Source organism: Haliotis rubra, unplaced genomic scaffold (assembly GCF_003918875.1).
Source record: "Haliotis rubra isolate DU_JTF1 unplaced genomic scaffold, ASM391887v1 Scf11, whole genome shotgun sequence".
NCBI lineage: Eukaryota > Metazoa > Mollusca > Gastropoda > Lepetellida > Haliotidae > Haliotis > Haliotis rubra.
This window is the reverse complement of record NW_025765003.1, coordinates 1995315-2014552: the sequence shown is the minus strand read 5'-3', so window position 1 is coordinate 2014552 and position 19238 is coordinate 1995315. Positions and strand designations below refer to the sequence as shown.

Sequence of the window (19238 nt, the reverse complement as noted above, 5' to 3'; positions counted from 1 at the left end):
GCTTGTTGTAGGAAGTGATTTATAAGACTGGGTGGTCAGGATTGCTGACTTTGTTGATGTATTGTATCATATCCAATTTAGATCGGTGCTCATGATGTCAATCACTGGATTATCTGTTCAGTTTTGACTATATACAATCTGCTGGAGTATCACTGTGAGTGGCATTAAACAACAATGATGTGACAGTTTTAACTGTCATCTGCTTCCTCTTTAACGGTTTAGGACCATGCATGGAAAGAGATGTTTTAACCCACTAACAGCCAAATACATGTACGTAAATGGAAGTATTTTTTAAATGGTTATTTATGTAATCTGTTACACAAATGGTGGTGAACTAGAATTTCTTCTTTTGTATAAATATGTCTTTAGAACAACACCAACTGTAGAGCTTTGATGAAAAACTGTATCCTTGGCTCATTGTAGAACTTTTGAGGATATAATTTTCTAATACTTAAATGTGTCCTTGAACCATGGTGGTATTTAACCCGAATATAGGCCAAGACTGAACAGATGGTGAAAAACTAATTTTGGGTCAAAGACTTGCTTTTAGTTAGACTGCAACTTGACGTAAACTTTGTCACATGGACAAGTTACAAGAAACAGAAGAGGTATAGGAGACAGTCTTCCAAACATGTCTGATAATTACATCACAATTTTGAAATGAATCGATAACTTTGATATTGATATTTTCAAGTTCCAGTTTTTCCAGAAAGGCTCTCACACCTTGCTGAACCCCTGTTGTTTTAAAAATAATGAACATAGATCCAGATATTCCCCAGACAACAAACAGTTTGGAGTATTGAAGATACATTGTTCACATTTGTTGTGTTTAATGTTGTGCTTGAGAAAATCTAGCCTCAGTACAGAACTTTCATTGACTGAAAAATTTGTTTAAATTTTTAGTTTATTTTAAAATTCATTGTTATAAAAACTATTCATGAGTAGATAGTTATTTGGGAATTTTGTTATAGTGCATTCTATTCTAAATAGTGAAACATTTGTGTCCATGTTTGATGTGTATTGCCAGATTATAAGTTGAACTAGTCCGTCCATAGGCGACACATGTATATCTTATGGTTTACGGGTATTTACATAGTTATTTACCTAATGTAGGTTGAAGTAGAAATATGTTTGTATATCTCAGTCTCTCTATATTTTAGCCAGCACAAATTTGGGTCTGCCAAATTATTTTGAAACCATTAATGCTTAAAGAGAACGATAAATACTTCTGATGTGTGCAGCAGCAGACAGTATACTGGTAATGCTTTTGATCAGCAGTCTTTTAAATAGTTGCTTGTTAGATTTTTGTACATAGGTTTTAACGATCTAGCAATGATAGTGTTTGGGAAAATTTGATATTTCTTTTCTGTTCTCTTCTGATTGTAGTTTTGGCTCTCAATGGTCAAATCTGTAATGATAATAACAAAGTGTGATGTTGATTGGTGCATCCTTCAGCTGGGATCCCATGCTCCTTGTTTCATCCTCGATGTTCCAGGGTATAATATCTCCATCCAGTTATTATATAAACCCTGGACCATTGTCAACCATAGCTATGTTTTGAGTTGGCTTTAAATGAACAAAACAATAAAAACAACCATCCAACTGAACGGCACTCTGCCATTTTGCTGAAATATTGCTAGAAGCAGTATAAAACCCAACTGACTCATAGTCAGATTGCACTGTTTGTTCATGTACACTCAACAGTGACCGGTTGTTGATTTCAAGCTCATGGATGGTATAAATGCTGTGATAAGTTACCTTAGTGATACACGACCTGGAGATGGTGTCACATTAAAATGACCAGTAACTGCAAATTTGTATTTGGTCATCAAAGGAGATATCAGATACTGGACAATCGAGGACGGTTCCAACCATTTTCTTCTTGGTTTTTGTGTGTTACTTCACAATGTTATCTTAACAGTATTTATGTCATGATGTGTTGTGAGTTAGATTGATATTTGAATAATGTAGAATGATGACATCATGTACATGTCATTCAACGTGGTCATACGGTGCAGCTGGTGGTGGTTACAGTGTCTATTCATTACAGTGCAGTTTCTTGTCCTTCCGAGCTCCAATCCCCTGACTCACACATAGAAAGCTTGTCTACACAAGTATCTGAAGTACTGACAGTGTTTTGAGTGGTAGCCATTAAATTCCATGAAAAGTATCTTTGCATGTAATCTTGGAATTTGAAACTTCTGACCATGTAAAACATCTCAAATACCATAATCAGTTGCTTGATATAGTCAATGCATGAACTGAAGGGTTTCCCGTAAAGGATGGAAATCAATAGAGCTTTTCATTACTTCGATGTTAAAAAATGAATATGTAGCATTTTGATTAAAATGGTTAAACAAAAACATCTTGGACACAAATACGACCTAAATTTCCAACATAGGTCAGCCAACTTGAACAGATTCAATCTTGCTCAAGGAAGAGTCATGTTTACACTGGAACATGCAGTAATTTGACTATGGTTACGCAATTTTGTAATTAATATTGTAAATAAGTAACTCTTCACTGGTACAAACCTTGAAGAGTTACATCCGTTTATTGATTCATATTATTGTACTTTTCAGTCTCTTTATTTATGTTTGAATAGATTTTAATCAGTGTTATAAACACTGGTTGTCACTTCCTTTGCCAAACAGCCATAAGATCTTCAGGAACGATGACAATAGTCTTCAGTATTAAAAGAGCCCGAATCAAAAGTTTAGTGATTTGTTGGTGTTGATTAATAAACTCTGCAAATCTGTGAAAGTGTGTCAGTCCTTTGTAATAATTCCAACTAACAAAGTCACTTGTTGCTGAATGAGACAAATCACAAACATTTCTTTTTTTCTTCAGATTTATAGAAAAACATAAATCTGACAGACAGTAAAAAGTATGAGTTTGGTATTTCAACCAATCATATTTGCAGCTGTCACACTCTACAATTTATTATTCTCTGGTAACATCTAGAAAGCTGTTCTTGATAATGTAAGTTTGCTTGTGCATATTATTATATATATACTTCTCAAAAGAAGTTTCGGAACACTGTTTTCCACTTGACTATAGTTTATCTGTATTGCCCATGCCATATGAAACAGTCTGGTGTTCTTAAAGTTCTTTTGAGAGTTTTTATTTGTATACTATTTGTGTCCAGAAAAAGAAGATCTAGATTCCTATTTTACAAAATGGGACAGGTTTTTTTAATTTGAAGCTTTGTAAGAACAACATAGGCTTTGATATGAAAGAATATGTTTATTATACAAAAACATACCCTTTGATGGAATGATGGACGGATGATGCTACAACATCAAATCACAGATCATGCCAAGGTAGAAGTCTGCATCGCAAACATGGACGTGAAGATTGATGCTAATCACACATTCTAGAGTTAGATACACTCTGACACCACCTGTGTACAAGGCATAGTGAGTGAGTGAGTTTGGCTTTACGCCACTTTTAGCAATATTCCAGCAATATCATGGCAGAGGACACCAGAAATGGGCTTCACACATTGTACCCATGTGGGGAATCGAACCTGGATCTTCGGTGTGACGAGCAAATGCTTTAAGCACAAGGCTACCCCACCGCCCCACAAGGCATAGACCAAAGCACAGGTGGTGCAGTTGTATATAGTAGGGCATTGTGTCAATGTTCAGACTCACTCACTCACCCATGTAAGAGGCATTGGTGGTATCACATTCTGCTATACTCACTCACTTGCCCACTCGCCCTCTCATCCACAGGACACGTCTCTTTTTCCAATTACTTGGCTTATAGATTGATTTTCATTGGTGGTAAAAAACATTAAACATGTTTTCCTAAATGTGATCTTTTAAAGGTAGTATTGGTTAAGAGCTAAAACATAAATGATTCAATATTTGTTTTTCATTCTCAAATTATACTTGGCAGGCTAAGAGTTGGAAAACAAGAATGCAATCAAGATTTATTCTTATTCCATTTTGTGAAATTTGTGACTGATTGATCCCTAAGCCAAGTAAATAAAGAAAATGCCTGCTGATTGGAATGAAGTAAGTACGGATTGTCCACAGACAACAGAAAATTGGTAAATAAATAAAAAAATGGTGAATCTTTTCTAGATCCAATCTGCGACATATGATCTCTACATGTTATTACAACTTTAAACATCAGATCATAAATATAACATTCACAAAACATGGACTTTGCATTAATGATATCTTGCATATGTAAAACTTTATGATAAAAGTATAGTATCAGGTGTCAGGTTACCACTACGATGCACCCAGGGGATAGCACAAACATGAAATGAGACAATTTCATCAAATGGCTGAGTGATGAAATTATGAAACATGAAATTGTGAATATGCAGTAGTCTGTCAATCTGTTCTATCTCCAGAAAAGCATTAATTTACGCTACTCTAATCACTGGTGCCATTCCAGTGGTTCTTGCAGTCTCAGATCTAACCCATGATTTTCATCAGCTTCTTTGATTTGCAACAGAAGATTTGCATTTTGATTTTCAACATGATTATTGACTTAAATCAAGAATCTATGAAACATGACAGAAATAAATGTTTAGGATACAGCGTAATCAATGATACAACATGACTGTACCATTAGCTTAACTTAAAGTACATGCATGTTCATGAGATTGAAGAATATTTCTCCACATTAGGTCTAAAAATCAAAATACAAAGTTTTATATCAAGATGCTTGACTTATAATAGCATACTGACTGCAAACAGACCAGTCAAGCTCAGTGCTCAGCATGCTGACCAGACTATTAGACTAGTGAATGCTTGTATTTTGACTGGCAGATAGAATATACATAGTAGGTGGTCAGGTGAGGAGTACTACAGGACTGACTGACTGACTGACTGAGTTTGGTTTTACGCTGCTTTTAGCAATATTCCAGTAACATCACGGCGGGGGACACCAGAAATGGGCTTCACACATTGTACCCATGTGGGGATTCGAGCCAGGGTCTTCGGCGTGACGAGCCAACGCTTTAACCATTAGGCTACCCCACCGCCCCAGGACTACAGAAACAGTTTGCAGAAGTGGTCACGAGAAGGTTGCATCCTCCTTTCAGGGTTTGCAACCTGTCTGAGACCCATGTCACAAAACTATCTTAGCAATGAGACTTCCATAAGCCTATGTTAAAGAATGGGAGCTATGATCATCTTAGCAGCACAAGATCATCTTAGCACAAGATCATCTGGTTCAATATAGGCATCACTTTTACTGCTTCAGAAGAGACAACTTCCAAACATCTTACATGAGACAGATTCTTCAGCATAAACCTGGACTCAAACCAAGAGACACTTGTCTCCGATGCTTCATGTTCCTGGCATGGTGTATAGACATAGTATAGTAGAAACATACTACAGCTGGCACTGTAAATCACCAACAACATCCATGGTGAGCATCAACATGAAATGAGTCTGGAAACTACCAAGTGACCACAGTTGTCAACTGCATGATCTTAAATCACTGAAACTCTACCATCATGTTACCAAAGGAAGCTGGTTCCCGTTATCTTCTTCTGGTCCTAGCAACCTGTCCTCAACAGGTCCTCCTCCTCCTTTGTGAGGACATCATGGCTTGGTAATGTTCATCATGTCTGGCTGGACGATCCTGCGGAACTTCTTCTCCAACTCCTGCATGTAGCGGATGTTCTCCGCCATCCGGAACCCGGTGATAGGCTCCTCCTGGACAACATCAGACAGTAGCAATCACAGATGGACACAGAAAAACTACCCTTGTGAATAAACAGAGACAGTAAACTCAATTCTAATGCAAGGTCCCTTCACATTTTTTCTGATTCTACATATTCTTAACCATTACTTCTGTCCAAACTTATGAAATTAATATACACATGTCTTTACACATAAGATCCTGCAAGTATACACTAACTTTATGATAGGGCTGTGTTGGCCCTACTGCACCTGAAGCCTGGGGATCTGATGGCTATACATTAATCTGTGTCCTACTGCTCTAAAGGTTCATTCCCCGACTGCATATGGTACTTGTTGGTCCCTGTCTGGCAGCTCGGCATTAATGGGTACAACAAGGACTGGTCGGTCGGAGTCAGTATAATGTGTCTGAGTGGGGTATTCATGCTTCACTGCGGCATGGTATCTCAGTGGGCTAGCACTATAAAACCAGCTTGAGTCTGGGCTAGTACAAGCAGCCGATACACATACACACGCATGCACATTGTCATATGAGCGAAATATTCTCAGGTACGACGTAAAACCCAATTTCACCTCACCTCACCTTCAAAGGTTCATTGCTCATGCTGTTTAACACTGCTTTGCCTAACACAGACTTGATTATCAACACGTCACCACAACATATCTTAAATACCACCGGGACATAAAACAGCAACTCTATAGAAAGTCTGAGAACGCCATCTAACTTAGTGTCTGCTCACATGTTGCTACTGAACTGACCTTGAGGAAGAAGATGAGTTCCTGCGTCTGCATATGCTGCAGGATGTCGCGCTGGAGGTGTCGCAGAATGGCTACGCATGTATACACCTGATAGTCGGCACCGAGGACGATGCAGGTGCACACGTAGTGGCAGATGTCGCCCCAGTCAAGGAAGTTCCAGAAACACTGCTTCAGCCAGTGCACACAGATCTGTAATCAACAATAACTAGTTCTTAAAACATGCTTGTTTCCAGAAATGAGTTGAGTTCAATGTTACTTTGAAGAATAGTGGGATGAAAACAGAGGTCTTGAACATTTATCACTTTGGTGAACCCCAGGAGCAAGATGAATTTACACCACGTATTGTAACGTCGGCAAATGTGAGATTGAAACCTAAAGCTGATCCTGCCATGACAAAGGGATGTCACTCTACATGGTAATTTGCTGCCCCAGATCAGTGGGCCACTCTTTGAAAATGGTTAGGTAAAATATAATCAGACCATATGTGTTATAACAGTGAAAGAGTTTAGTTTTAAGCAGCTATTAGCAATATTCCAGCAATATCACAGTGAGGGATACCAGAAATGGGCTTCTCACATTATACCTATAGGGGGTGAATTGAATGCAGGTCTTTGGCGTGACAAGCGAATGCTTTAACCACTAGGCTACCCCACCGCCCCTTTTAGCTACCCCAATCGCTTCCTTTAGATAGAGTAGGATTTAGTGGTGGTCCGATTTATTTAAATAATCGAAGATTGGTCGCAGTGACCAAACGACCAAGCAATCGATCACATTTTCTCATAATCGAACACAAACGATTTTGGACCTACTTGAAGGTGGATCATATCTTAAAAGTTGTCAGGGCCTTAAAACAGGTTTAATTCTCAGAAACTTCACTTCATTTACTGAAAAGTCATAACTGAATATTTCTTTGGGAGGTGTTATATTAACGTAATACTAGTCATCACATAAAAGTAGCAAGTTGCATCATTTTACTTTGGATGTGAAAGTCGCAAATGCAATTTGCGCCATATCTAAGTACGACAAAAAGCAACAGAGATCCATGTTATACTTATCTGCAATAACAATCTGAACAGGAAAATCTTGAAAATGACGCTAACCAATATTTTTCGATGATTGCTCGTTGGTTACAAACCAATCATCAATTATGAGATTTCAACCAATTCCCAACACTAGTAGGATTGTGAACACAACTAGGTACACTGTTCATTGTTTACCAACAGTGTGTTTTCACTCTGGTCAATCGGACAAATATTCCCTCAATTTAAACAACTTTATGTCAGCTTCCTTCACGAACCATCACTAAGTGTGTGTTATCATCATATTCGGATCCAGTGGAAGTGCACTCTTGAAGCATACTTTACATTTCTACATTTGGGAAATTTTATCAGTGATCAAGTAATCTTAACATTACATTTAAGAAAACCATAACTTGTTTGTGTAATTTTATTGAAAATATTTCACCAATCAAAGAAACTGCCATATAACAAATATAATTACCTTGTATTTTCAACAGAATTTCACAATTACTCCGCACAAATTGCCAAGTGACAAAATTCACGCAACTGAGATGTATCTGAACCTGACCCCCTACTGGCCTTTAGACAAAGATTTCAACATAGTGAATGCTGATCTACAAGGAAACATTTATCCCACAAAACATAATCATTATTTGAACACGATGTGGTATATTGTCGGCCTACCTGTGCAGGTGTGTATCCAGACATCTTGAAAGCGGAGGCCACCAGAGGAAGCTCTGTCTGCAGGATGAACTCGATGTTGTGTGCCGTGCTGGAGAAGACTGGGTGTATGCCGCTCATCATTAGTGGAGGCGGGAGGTGTACCTGTCAACATCAACAGTTTCTTTACACTGAATCTATACACTGGTAGACCCCTCATATATTAGCTGTCCATACAAAGGATACTGACTGACTGACTGAGTTAGGTTTTATGCCGCTTTTAGCAATATTCCAACAACATCACGGCGGGGGACACCAGAAATGGGCTTCACACATTGTACCAATTTGAGAATTTGAAACCCGGGTCTTCGGCGTGATGAGCCAACGCTTTAACCATTTGGCTACCCCACCGCCCCACAAAGGATACTGGATTCATACTGACAGTAGACGAACATTCTATGGAAGATATGAAACATAATTATTGTTTGTAATGATGTTTCAGGGAAACGTCTTGCCCCCTCATCACGTGATCCTGAAACATCATCACACAATACAGAAGTTGTTATCGCTAAAGGCTTCACATGTCGTTTTCCTGTCAATTTAAAAATGTCTATCAAAGGCTTAACAGCATATTGCTCTGAAACCTCTTGGTCTGCAACAGAAAACAATGGTCGAATAACATGATGGAGAAAAGCTATGAATATACTTCATGACTCACAACAACTGCCATAAAGTCAATATCAAGAATGTAGATGTATAAAGGTAGAAGGATATTCGTTCGTTCGTTTGTTCGACATGCAATCAACCATGTCATGAAGCTTGACCACCTGGTTGACTTTTATGACCAGCATAATGACCTCTTCTGGCCCAGTATCACCTTGATGCAACCCAACAAATGTCAAACATTGACAAGCAGTTTTTCAGAAAGTAGTACATACTGAAGCGTGCAGTCGGGGCATCCACAGATAGCCGGACACCCCCAGGGAGGAGAACTTGTACAAGAACTTCCACGCTCGCTCCATGTTGCCGTGGAAGATGAGGAACACAGTGGCAGCAAACCAGTCAAACCCAGGATAGCCGCCATGAAGGTAACCTGGGTCTAGTTCAGGAACTAACCAGTTGTCATGGACACAAGACATCATTATGTGTTACCAAGCATCTGAATTTCACATAAAAGAATTTACTACAAGTGAGTGGCTGAATGTTTTAAAATCTGCGTTCAAGAATACTTGACATCTATATGATGATGGTTTGTAAACATATATATCTGGACTAGACAAACCAGTGACTGGAAGGATGTGCAGTGACTCTCAGCATAAGCAGTGATCTACCCAAATCACAATATGATGACATGTATCAACAAGTCAGCGAGCCTGACCAGCCGATCCCATTGTCCCATGACAAGGATGGGTTGCTGAAGACAATTCTAACCCGGATCTTCATGGGTCCACCTTATCAGTGTGCACTGACAATCACAAATGTAAGACAGGACAACCTGGAAGATACTGGGGACCTATTCTAACATCCTGAATACCCCATGGACGATGTATCAGTGTACAGATAATGCACTGAACTGTAAGGTGATCTAATGATCCTCAGATTCAGTCCTCAAGCCCCTCATCTAGCGGTTGTCAAGGATACGGAGTGATGACCTGAAAACCTTCTGCTGCTGTTTCAGGAAGTAGCCAGTCTGTTTCAGGAGCTGGGTCAGGCCGTCTGTGGCAGCAGCCGAGGTGTTGATAGCCTTGAGGTGCATCCCATACCTGTTTAACAATACTCACATCCTTTGTATCTCTCACAAGCATATTCAAGAACATAGGACTGACTGACTGAGTTTGGTTTTACGCCGCTTTTAGCAATATTCTAGCAACATCATGGCAGCAAGAACATAGGAACTATAGATATCATTGTCAATCATTGTACCAATACTACCTCCATAACATTACTGCCATAAATACTGTTACCTCACAACTGTTACTGATCTTGTCCTGGCAGATAATACTTACCTAACAACTGTCTTAATTCCCAACAACTGTAAAGGAGACAGCGTGAACTTCTTCATCCCAGTATCATCAGCTGTTTCAAAAGGAAAGGAATATCTGGTACAGACAATAATCAATACAACTTTTAATATGCATCATGCACAATCTACTGATCATATCATATTTTAAACCAGACTAACATTTTCTTTGTTTCATTCAGAGCTTAATAATTTTCAAGCTAAATGACCACAATCTGTAAATAATCAAATTATCAATGATTGATATTTTAGGCAGTGCTTTATATAATAGGGGTACAATTCCCTTCTGTCAAACAAGTCACTACACCTAACCATCCCACCCATCAAGTTTTTGACCAATTTGATGTGGACCAATTCTATCTGGGAAAGAAAATCAAATTCTCATACACATACACACTTACCGGTAAGTAAAATCTTTCACAGATACAGTATTTCAATCTGTGATGAAGCAGAAGTGTAGCAGTGGTGAGTACACATATAACAGCCTCATGAAGATCTGTGTCACGATTCGTCCACAGGAAAGATAAGGGTGCCTCTCCACAAAGCATTGGTAGCTCTATGCCATATTATTAAGATAGATCATAACTCTCTGAAAGCTTTGTGGATCGAGTACCTGGTAGTAAGATGTGCTGACTTTTTCAGTGATCATGTGATCATAACCTAACAATGGTGACTGTTGCCTATGATATCAAGAGTGGATAGTTTGGTCCATACTCAACAGACTTCCATTATACTGGTACATTTTGAGTGCAGTGTAAAACAACAAACAGACCAACATACGTGAGAAGTCCAGCAGTGGGAAGATGGCCTCTTCTGGGATGTTGCTGAGGGTGTTGACCGTCTGCTCCAGCAACTGCTGCATCACTGGAACAAACACACTACACTTATTGGACGAATTGGTTAATCAAGAACAGTAGTTCTAAAAGTGGATAAGACACATCGTCAGATACAAGTCAGATACACTTTCAAGCGACAACAACTATGGATGTGCTAATTCAGGATTGCATTACACACAGGGTATATAAATTGATTTTGCATTGATTTTGAAGGCTTATACATGGGGTCACAGTACACATGCCAATATACTAATCCTCTATATTTTCAACTAAAACAAGAAAATATAATTGGGTGTGTCTATTTTTTGAGTCAAGGAACCTCTCAGTAATGCACTTTGGTGGATCAAGGCATGGACAAGGAAGTCCCACGCATATGTGGAACACCATACTTGATTTCCAAAAATACAACTGATATCATATCTTTGCATACCCTCAAGACTTTCATACATGTTGATGATTTATTTTTATTGAAGATATGCAAGCTTGTACACCAAGAACCCTTAAAACAACCTGTGTGATCATAAATTGGTACGAAGCTCTTGCCTTTGCAGTTACTCTGAGTATTAACTCCCTTTAGTCTACCATCACATCTATCTTCAATGTGTCTATACTCACAGCTCCCCTTGGCTTGTTCCGGTTTGTTGGTGAGGAGTTTCACGAAGATGTTGAGGCCTTTCTCCACCCATGGCATCTTCCTGTCTCCCTTCCCCGTGAGGAACTTGCTGAGCTCATTGTCTGTGTAGACATGCAGCACTCATTCAGCATACATACATACAGGCTGTACATGTTATATACATCAATTGGGCATTAACAACATTCCAGTTTTATCAACAGTCACATTGATTGTATTGTGTATACTGAAGGACAGAAGCAGGGGAACAGTTAAAGAATGACTTTATTCTGAATTCACCTCTTGATAGTTGTATACCACAGCCCCTGAATTCCACACCACCTGCATACAACAGCCCCTATATACCATACTACCTGCATACCACAGCCCCTACATAACAGCACCTGCATACCACAGCCCCTATACACCATACTACATGCATACCACAGCCCCTATATACCACAGCACCTGCATACACACCTCTATATGCTGCAGGCCATACTACAGTCCATATATACCACACAGCACCACACCCATATAACACAGCACCTGCATACCATAGGCCCCATATACCACAGCACCTGCATATCATGGCACATATATACCACAGCACCTGCATACCACACCCATATACCACAGCACCTGCATACCATAGGCCCCATATACCACAGCACCAGCATACCATAGCACATATATACCGCAGTACCTGCATACTACAGCCCATATATACCACAGCACCTGCATATCATAGCACATATATACCACAGCACCTGCATACCATAGGCCCCATATACGACAGCACCTGCATACTACAGCCCTTATATACCACAGCACCTGCATGCCATAGGCCCCATATACGACAGCACCTGCATACTACAGCCCATATATACCACAGCACCTGCATACCATAGGCCCCATATACCACAGCACCTGCATACCATAGATCCATATACCACAGCACCTGCACACTACAGCATACTACAGCCCATATATATATACCACAGCACCTGCATACCACAGCCATATACCACAGCACCTGCATACCATAGGCCCCATATACCACAGCACCTGCATATCATGGCAGCCCATATATACCAGCAGCATACATGGCACATATATACCACAGCACCCATATACTTACAGCCATATACCACAGCACCTGCATACCATAGGCCCCATATACCACAGCACCTGCATACCATAGCCCATATATACCACAGCACCTGCATACTACAGCCCATATATACCACAGCACCTGCATATCATGGCACATATATACCACAGCACCTGCATACCACACCCATATACCACAGCACCTGCATACCATAGCCCATATATACCACAGCACCTGCATACTACAGCCCATATATACCACAGCACCTGCATATCATGTGGCACATATATACCACACACCAGCATACCATAACACAGCACCTGCATATCATAGCAGCACCTGCATATATGGCCACAGCACCTGCATACCATATAGCACATATATACCACAGTACCTGGATACTACAGCCCATATATACCACAGCACCTGCATATCATGGCACCATATACCACAGCACTACAGCCCATATATGCATACCACACCCACATATACCACAGCACCTGCATACCATAGGCCCCATATAATACAGCAGCACCATGCATATATACCACAGCACCAGCATACCATAGCACATATATACCGCAGCACCTGCATACTACAGCCCATATATACCACAGCATATCATGGCACACATCATACTATTACAGCACTGTGATAACACCACATATATACCACAGCACCTGCATACCACAGGCCCCATATACCACAGCACCTGCATACCATAGCCATAGCAGCACCCATATCATGGCACCACAGCACCTGCATACCATAGCCCATATATACAGCAGCACCTGCATACTACAGCCCAAATATACCACAGCACCATAGGCCCCATATACCACAGCACCTGGCCCATATATATAACACAGCACCTGCATACCATACCCATATACCACAGCACCTGCATACCATAGCATATATATACCGCGGCACCTGCATATCATGGCACATAAATACCAAAGCACCTGCATACCACACCCATATAACACAGCACCTGCATACTACAGCCCATATATACCACAGCACCTGCATACCATGGCCCATATATACATACAGCACCTGCATACGACAGCACCTGCATACCATAGGCCCCATATACCACAGCACCTGCATACCATAGCACATATATACCACAGTACCTGCATACTACAGCCCAGATATACCACAGCACCTGCATATCATGGCACATATATACCACAGCACTCGCATACCACACCCATATAACACAGCACATGCATACTACAGCCCATATATACCACAGCACCTGCATATCATGGCACATATATACCACAGCACCTGCATAGCCTAGAAATAATAGAGTCTGGACCATGGAGACCATTCTGGACCTATTATAGCCATATAATCCCCCTTTTACACCAAGTAACTGTTACCATATTTCAGAATGCCCAATGTTCATATCCCCCCAAACATTGAGCGATTGAGGTGGGTTTTATTCCGTGTAAAACAGTGGTTATATCATGGCATATCTGCTTAACATGGGAAAATGTTAATGCAAGTCTTGGATGTTTACATGTGAAACACAAGAGACAATATGATTATAAAACCCCTATAACAATATAAACAATAATAAATCTGGGATTTAAACATATAACCAAAGGATCATGTCATACCTAACAGACAAAACACTTCACAGTGAGTTGCTGTGCATAAAATTCATAACACAACTAGATTGCAATGTAATTAACACACATTCTAATTTGCAAAGAAATTCATTTTTTTTAACACAACAATAAATAACATTCTGGAATAGTGTTCCCTTACTTTTGTTCTTCAGTATATATTGTAATTAGCTCATTGTCAAATGTGAGACATCTTCAAATACTAATATTTCTAACTTTATATGAGAAAAGATAGCTGTAACACTTCAAAAGCCCCAAACCTTTTATATTTAGAATATTCATAATTACTGCAATAAAATCAGTATTTCTCTAAAGTATTAAATGGTAGGAATAAGACAATATCAAAGATATCCAGAACTTACTAGACCACTAAATCATAGCTGATAAACTATGTTTTCATAATTACATTGGATGTGTACAACTAGAAATGACTTGTTCAGACATTGTGCACCTTCTAACAGGTGGATGATGACTTGATGTCAACAACAAGTGGCGGATCTCCATGAACGGTGCTCGCATGCAGTGCCAGTGTGCAACAAAACAGCAAGCAAATACAAAAAAATGTCATTCATCTTTTGCAATCAAACAAAATTCAGTGATGCCAAACAGGCAGATCTATTAATTAGCGAGATACTTAAGTCGAAAGTTGGCAAGCTTAGTCACTCAAACTGTGTGCGACAAAGGTTCAGTCAGCTCAACGTGTTGATGTGGGGTAAGGGATGTATTGGGATTCAGGATTTCAATCTCATTCAGATCAGTTCTTTGAGTCAGACACAATATCTGCGTGTAGAGATCTAACACCTCCATTGAAGTTGGCTCAGGTGAGCTTATGAACATCCATTCAAAATGAAGGATGCGTCATTTTGGGAGACTGGGTCCAGAGGTCGCGTCTGACCTTCACTCACAGAGGTATGGCATCAGCTAAAGATCTTATCTGAATGATATTGGGGGAATGTTTCGTCAATCAACACTTCATCAGGGTCAATCTCCACAACTCATCATGCCAGACAAACCTCGGCCTTCAGCAGTTGGCTCTAAGGCTGAAATGTTTATCTCAGGTGTTACACAGGTACTAGACAGCCTCATCATTCATTACCATATATGACCGTCTATAAGACGACCCCATGGATAAGACGACCCCCAAACTTGACCCTTAAAATCAGTGTCAAAATGGTATGTTTCGTGCATAAGTCGATCCCCGCCATGTGCACAGCTGATTGCTATTTCCGGCTCAGATACACACGGTAATCTTAATCCCTGCAAATAATACAATGCCCAGCAAAAACAACTTAGAACTTAAAAGGTAAATAATCTTGTCTAGTGATGTTTAATTGCAAATTTGACGTCTCTACTGACAAAGTCGTCTTCTATTGTTTGTTCACGCGAAGTGATACGATGTTGTTTTCTTACCCCTGGAAAAAGGTTTGACGAAAGCCTAACCCATGGATAAGACGACCCCCTTCTACAGACTGCTTTTTTTGGTCCTCAAAATTCGGCTTATAGACGGTCATATACGGTATGTAAACCATCAACAATATTAAGTCACCTCCAACAACAAGCATTTGGACCTAGTCTGCCATGGAATCCAACAAAGGTCATATGGGTAGAAAAGGTCTGTCACTAAAGGTGCACCCAGAATGAGAGCATCTATATACCATGTTGACATGATGACCTACAAGAGGCAGTATCTGATCAGTGGAATTTGTACTCAGCAGACATCTTTGATTCATGGTATGTTCAGCTTATGGCCACGAAATACTATTCATGATATGCTCTGCAGATGTTCATGATTCATTATATGCTTGTCAGATGCGCATATGAAACATGATTCATGGTATGCTCAACAGATGCCCATGATTCAAGATATGCTCGTAGATGCACATATGAAACGTAATTCAGAGTATTCTCAAATGATGTTCATGATTCATGATATGCTCACAGATGCACATATGAAACGTGATTCATGGTATGCTCATCAGATATATATGAATCACGATTCACAGTTTACTCAGCAGATGCCATAATTCACAGTATGTTCAGCCAATGTCCTTAAAACATGATTCATAATGCTCGGCTGCTGACTATAAACATTCCAGTGTACTCTGTAAATGTCTGTGAAACATACCGTCTTATTTTGTTTATATCTTCCCCAAAATGACTGTATAACTGATGAAGAACATTTACAATGATATTCACTGGTATGATGTGACATTTGATACTAAAATATGTCTTGTATGAAATTTGTGTGATTTGTGTGATTTGTGTGATTTGTGTGACTGTTTCCATTTAAAGCATGTACATATATTCTATAGACTGGATGCTCTCTACAATGTGGGCCTGGTGAATATTTCTCTTAAATAACGAGACAAGACTTCAAGCAGGAATTGATATGTGGACAGATACAACATGTATCATGTATGGAAGCAGCATTACAATGCTGAATTCAAACATCTCCAACATATAACCATGTACTGGCACTCCATCCCAACAAGAACTTGTCCACTTGCCCCTTATATACTGACTTTCATCTGAAACTCTGGTAAAGTAATCATGACCCTCGAAAGGTCAACATTAGATCTACCATATGGGTTTCAAGTTTTATAAGTCATCACCATGACCAGGAACACCCAGCATCTCAGATGATGTGCAAGGAATACTATGTAGATCGGTATTTCTGAACACCCAGAACTTGCATAACAAATAATTCTACTTCTACAAAACATATGATCGTGTTACACCACGAACATGCATCTGTAGCAATACAACATTCACAAAATAAACTTGTACATCTATTTATAAACTATCCTTCACATTCTTGGCCATAAGAAATTAACTGCTAAATTTCCAACATCTTATTCCTTGATCACAACAAAATAAACCAAAGTACAAAACAAGCCCAAAAGGAACTGTGATCATGTTCTAGTTTACTGTGAACATTTAGCACTTCCAAAAGCTTGTTTTCCTTGGAGACTGAAGTGTTCTGGTATTGGGGATATATATGAACCCCATAAGTATCATCACATTTTTTAATGTTACCTTAAGATTTCTTAATATTTAAAACTCTGAATGGCAATGAAAAACATGGTACGTGAATATCTGGTTATTTTCACTACCACTTACACATTTTCAGCAGTTTGAAAGGGGAAGACTTTTGAGATTAACCCAAAGTTTCATTTGTTCAAAATTTCAGCAAACAAAGATCAGGTAACTCTTGATGTTTCATTTCTACTACTAAAGAATATATTTCATTGGAAAACCTTCCATGAAAAAAACTGTATCAACACAAATAATAAGACATAATTGATAGAATTATGTTAACCCATTTTGGCATCTAATTTCTTATGGCGCTATCTGCATGTGTGGGGAACATAACTGTGATTATTGTTGTAAGTGATGTGTCCAGGAGCTCACCTTGTTTCATGGCTGATCGGCCGGCCAGGTTGGGGCAGTACTCCCTAGGGAGGGGGTAGGCAGAGAACAGGGGGTAGGGGTACACCCCATCACGTGTCTGGAGGATGAGAACCAGGTATCAGCAGCAAATATCAAGCAAATATTCAACAAATTGGGGGAACTCCAAGAACAGGCTCTAAATACTGTAACCTTATTAAAATGTTGCCCCTGAACTGTAGCTTACATGAATCTGCTGCCAACCGGAAAAAATGGTAACGAAAAATGCCTGACAAAACGTAGCTGTCCACGTTGATATCAAAATATTTCCTGCATTAAAACTAACACTCAAATCTTACTGATTTCAACAAAATATGACATCATCATAACAAGATTCCAAATTGCCAAACTTCAGCTCTATACAGAGATAATGAGAATATTATGAGAGAATTTAAGAGCATGGTCAAAATTCTGAAACATTAAAAACAATGTCAGTCTTGAAAATTAGTTTCAAACGCCTTGACCAAATTGGGGGTGTCAACTTTGGTGGGACTCACAATGGACGACAGCCAGCCAGGCCGTGACACATGCTCACTTCACATCTAATCATGTCAGGAAGTAATGATACCAGTGTTGTAAGGAAAACAACAACAACAGGCTTCCAGTTTGGTGTTTTATGCCACAGTCAGCAATATTCAAGCTATATCATGGTGGCAGGTAGCAATTCAAGTCAGGACCATACAAACCAGTGATTGATATAATGGATAACATCCCATTTTATCGGGGAACAGTGACACATCGCTGACCATCGCTGAGTCTGACCAGAAATTCCATTGTGTAGGACACTTTAAGGAATATGGCAATTATTCATAGCAGGGGTCTCAGATCTTCAAGGTATCACAGTAATGCATATGATTTGGTTTGTTTGTGTTTTGTTTAACGCGCACTCAGCAATATTCCAGCTATGTTGTTGCAGTCTATAGATAAATGAGTCTGGACCAGATAATCCAGTGATCAACAGCATGCGCATCGATCTACACAATTGGGAACCGATGACATGTGTCAACCAAGTCAGCGAGCCTGACTACCCAATCCCATTAGTCACCTCTTATGACAAGCATAGGTTACTGAAGATCAATTCTAAAACGGATCGTCACAGATAAAGCATATGATATTAAATGAGATTGTATCAGTCATCTCCCACAAATCACGTCGTCTGCTGTCAAATTCACAATGAGGTGCATGATGATCATTGATGATGTGTCCTCACCTGTTCCAGAGACCGAGGGGGGATCATCCTCTCCGTGGGTCCACCAATCAGGTGAGTCTTGACCAGAAGGAAGTTCCTCTCCACAGACAACACGTCCACTATTGTCTGGTCACTGGGACAGAAGACACACACAAGGGTCACTCGTCATCACACAACCCCAACATGTTAGGAATGCAATGAAAAAGACAAAAAACATCAGGATACCACTATCAGGACAACTACTTGTTTACCAAGTAGGTTTTGTGTATCACTTA

General features: G+C 39.6%; 1 protein-coding gene across 1 annotated transcript in view; it reads right to left on the bottom strand.

The window, feature by feature from the left end:
- Nucleotides 1-3231: 3231 nt before the first annotated feature.
- Nucleotides 3232-19238, bottom strand: part of LOC124285428 (protein broad-minded-like) — a 52941-nt gene continuing 36934 nt past the window's right edge. Inside the window, 10 exon segments of the mRNA XM_046721655.1 lie at nt 3232-5684; nt 6429-6617; nt 8132-8272; nt 9046-9200; nt 9749-9870; nt 10114-10183; nt 10908-10991; nt 11579-11698; nt 17739-17835; nt 18985-19096. Coding sequence (XP_046577611.1) covers nt 5571-5684; nt 6429-6617; nt 8132-8272; nt 9046-9200; nt 9749-9870; nt 10114-10183; nt 10908-10991; nt 11579-11698; nt 17739-17835; nt 18985-19096 — 1204 coding nt within the window. The 3' untranslated portion in view covers nt 3232-5570.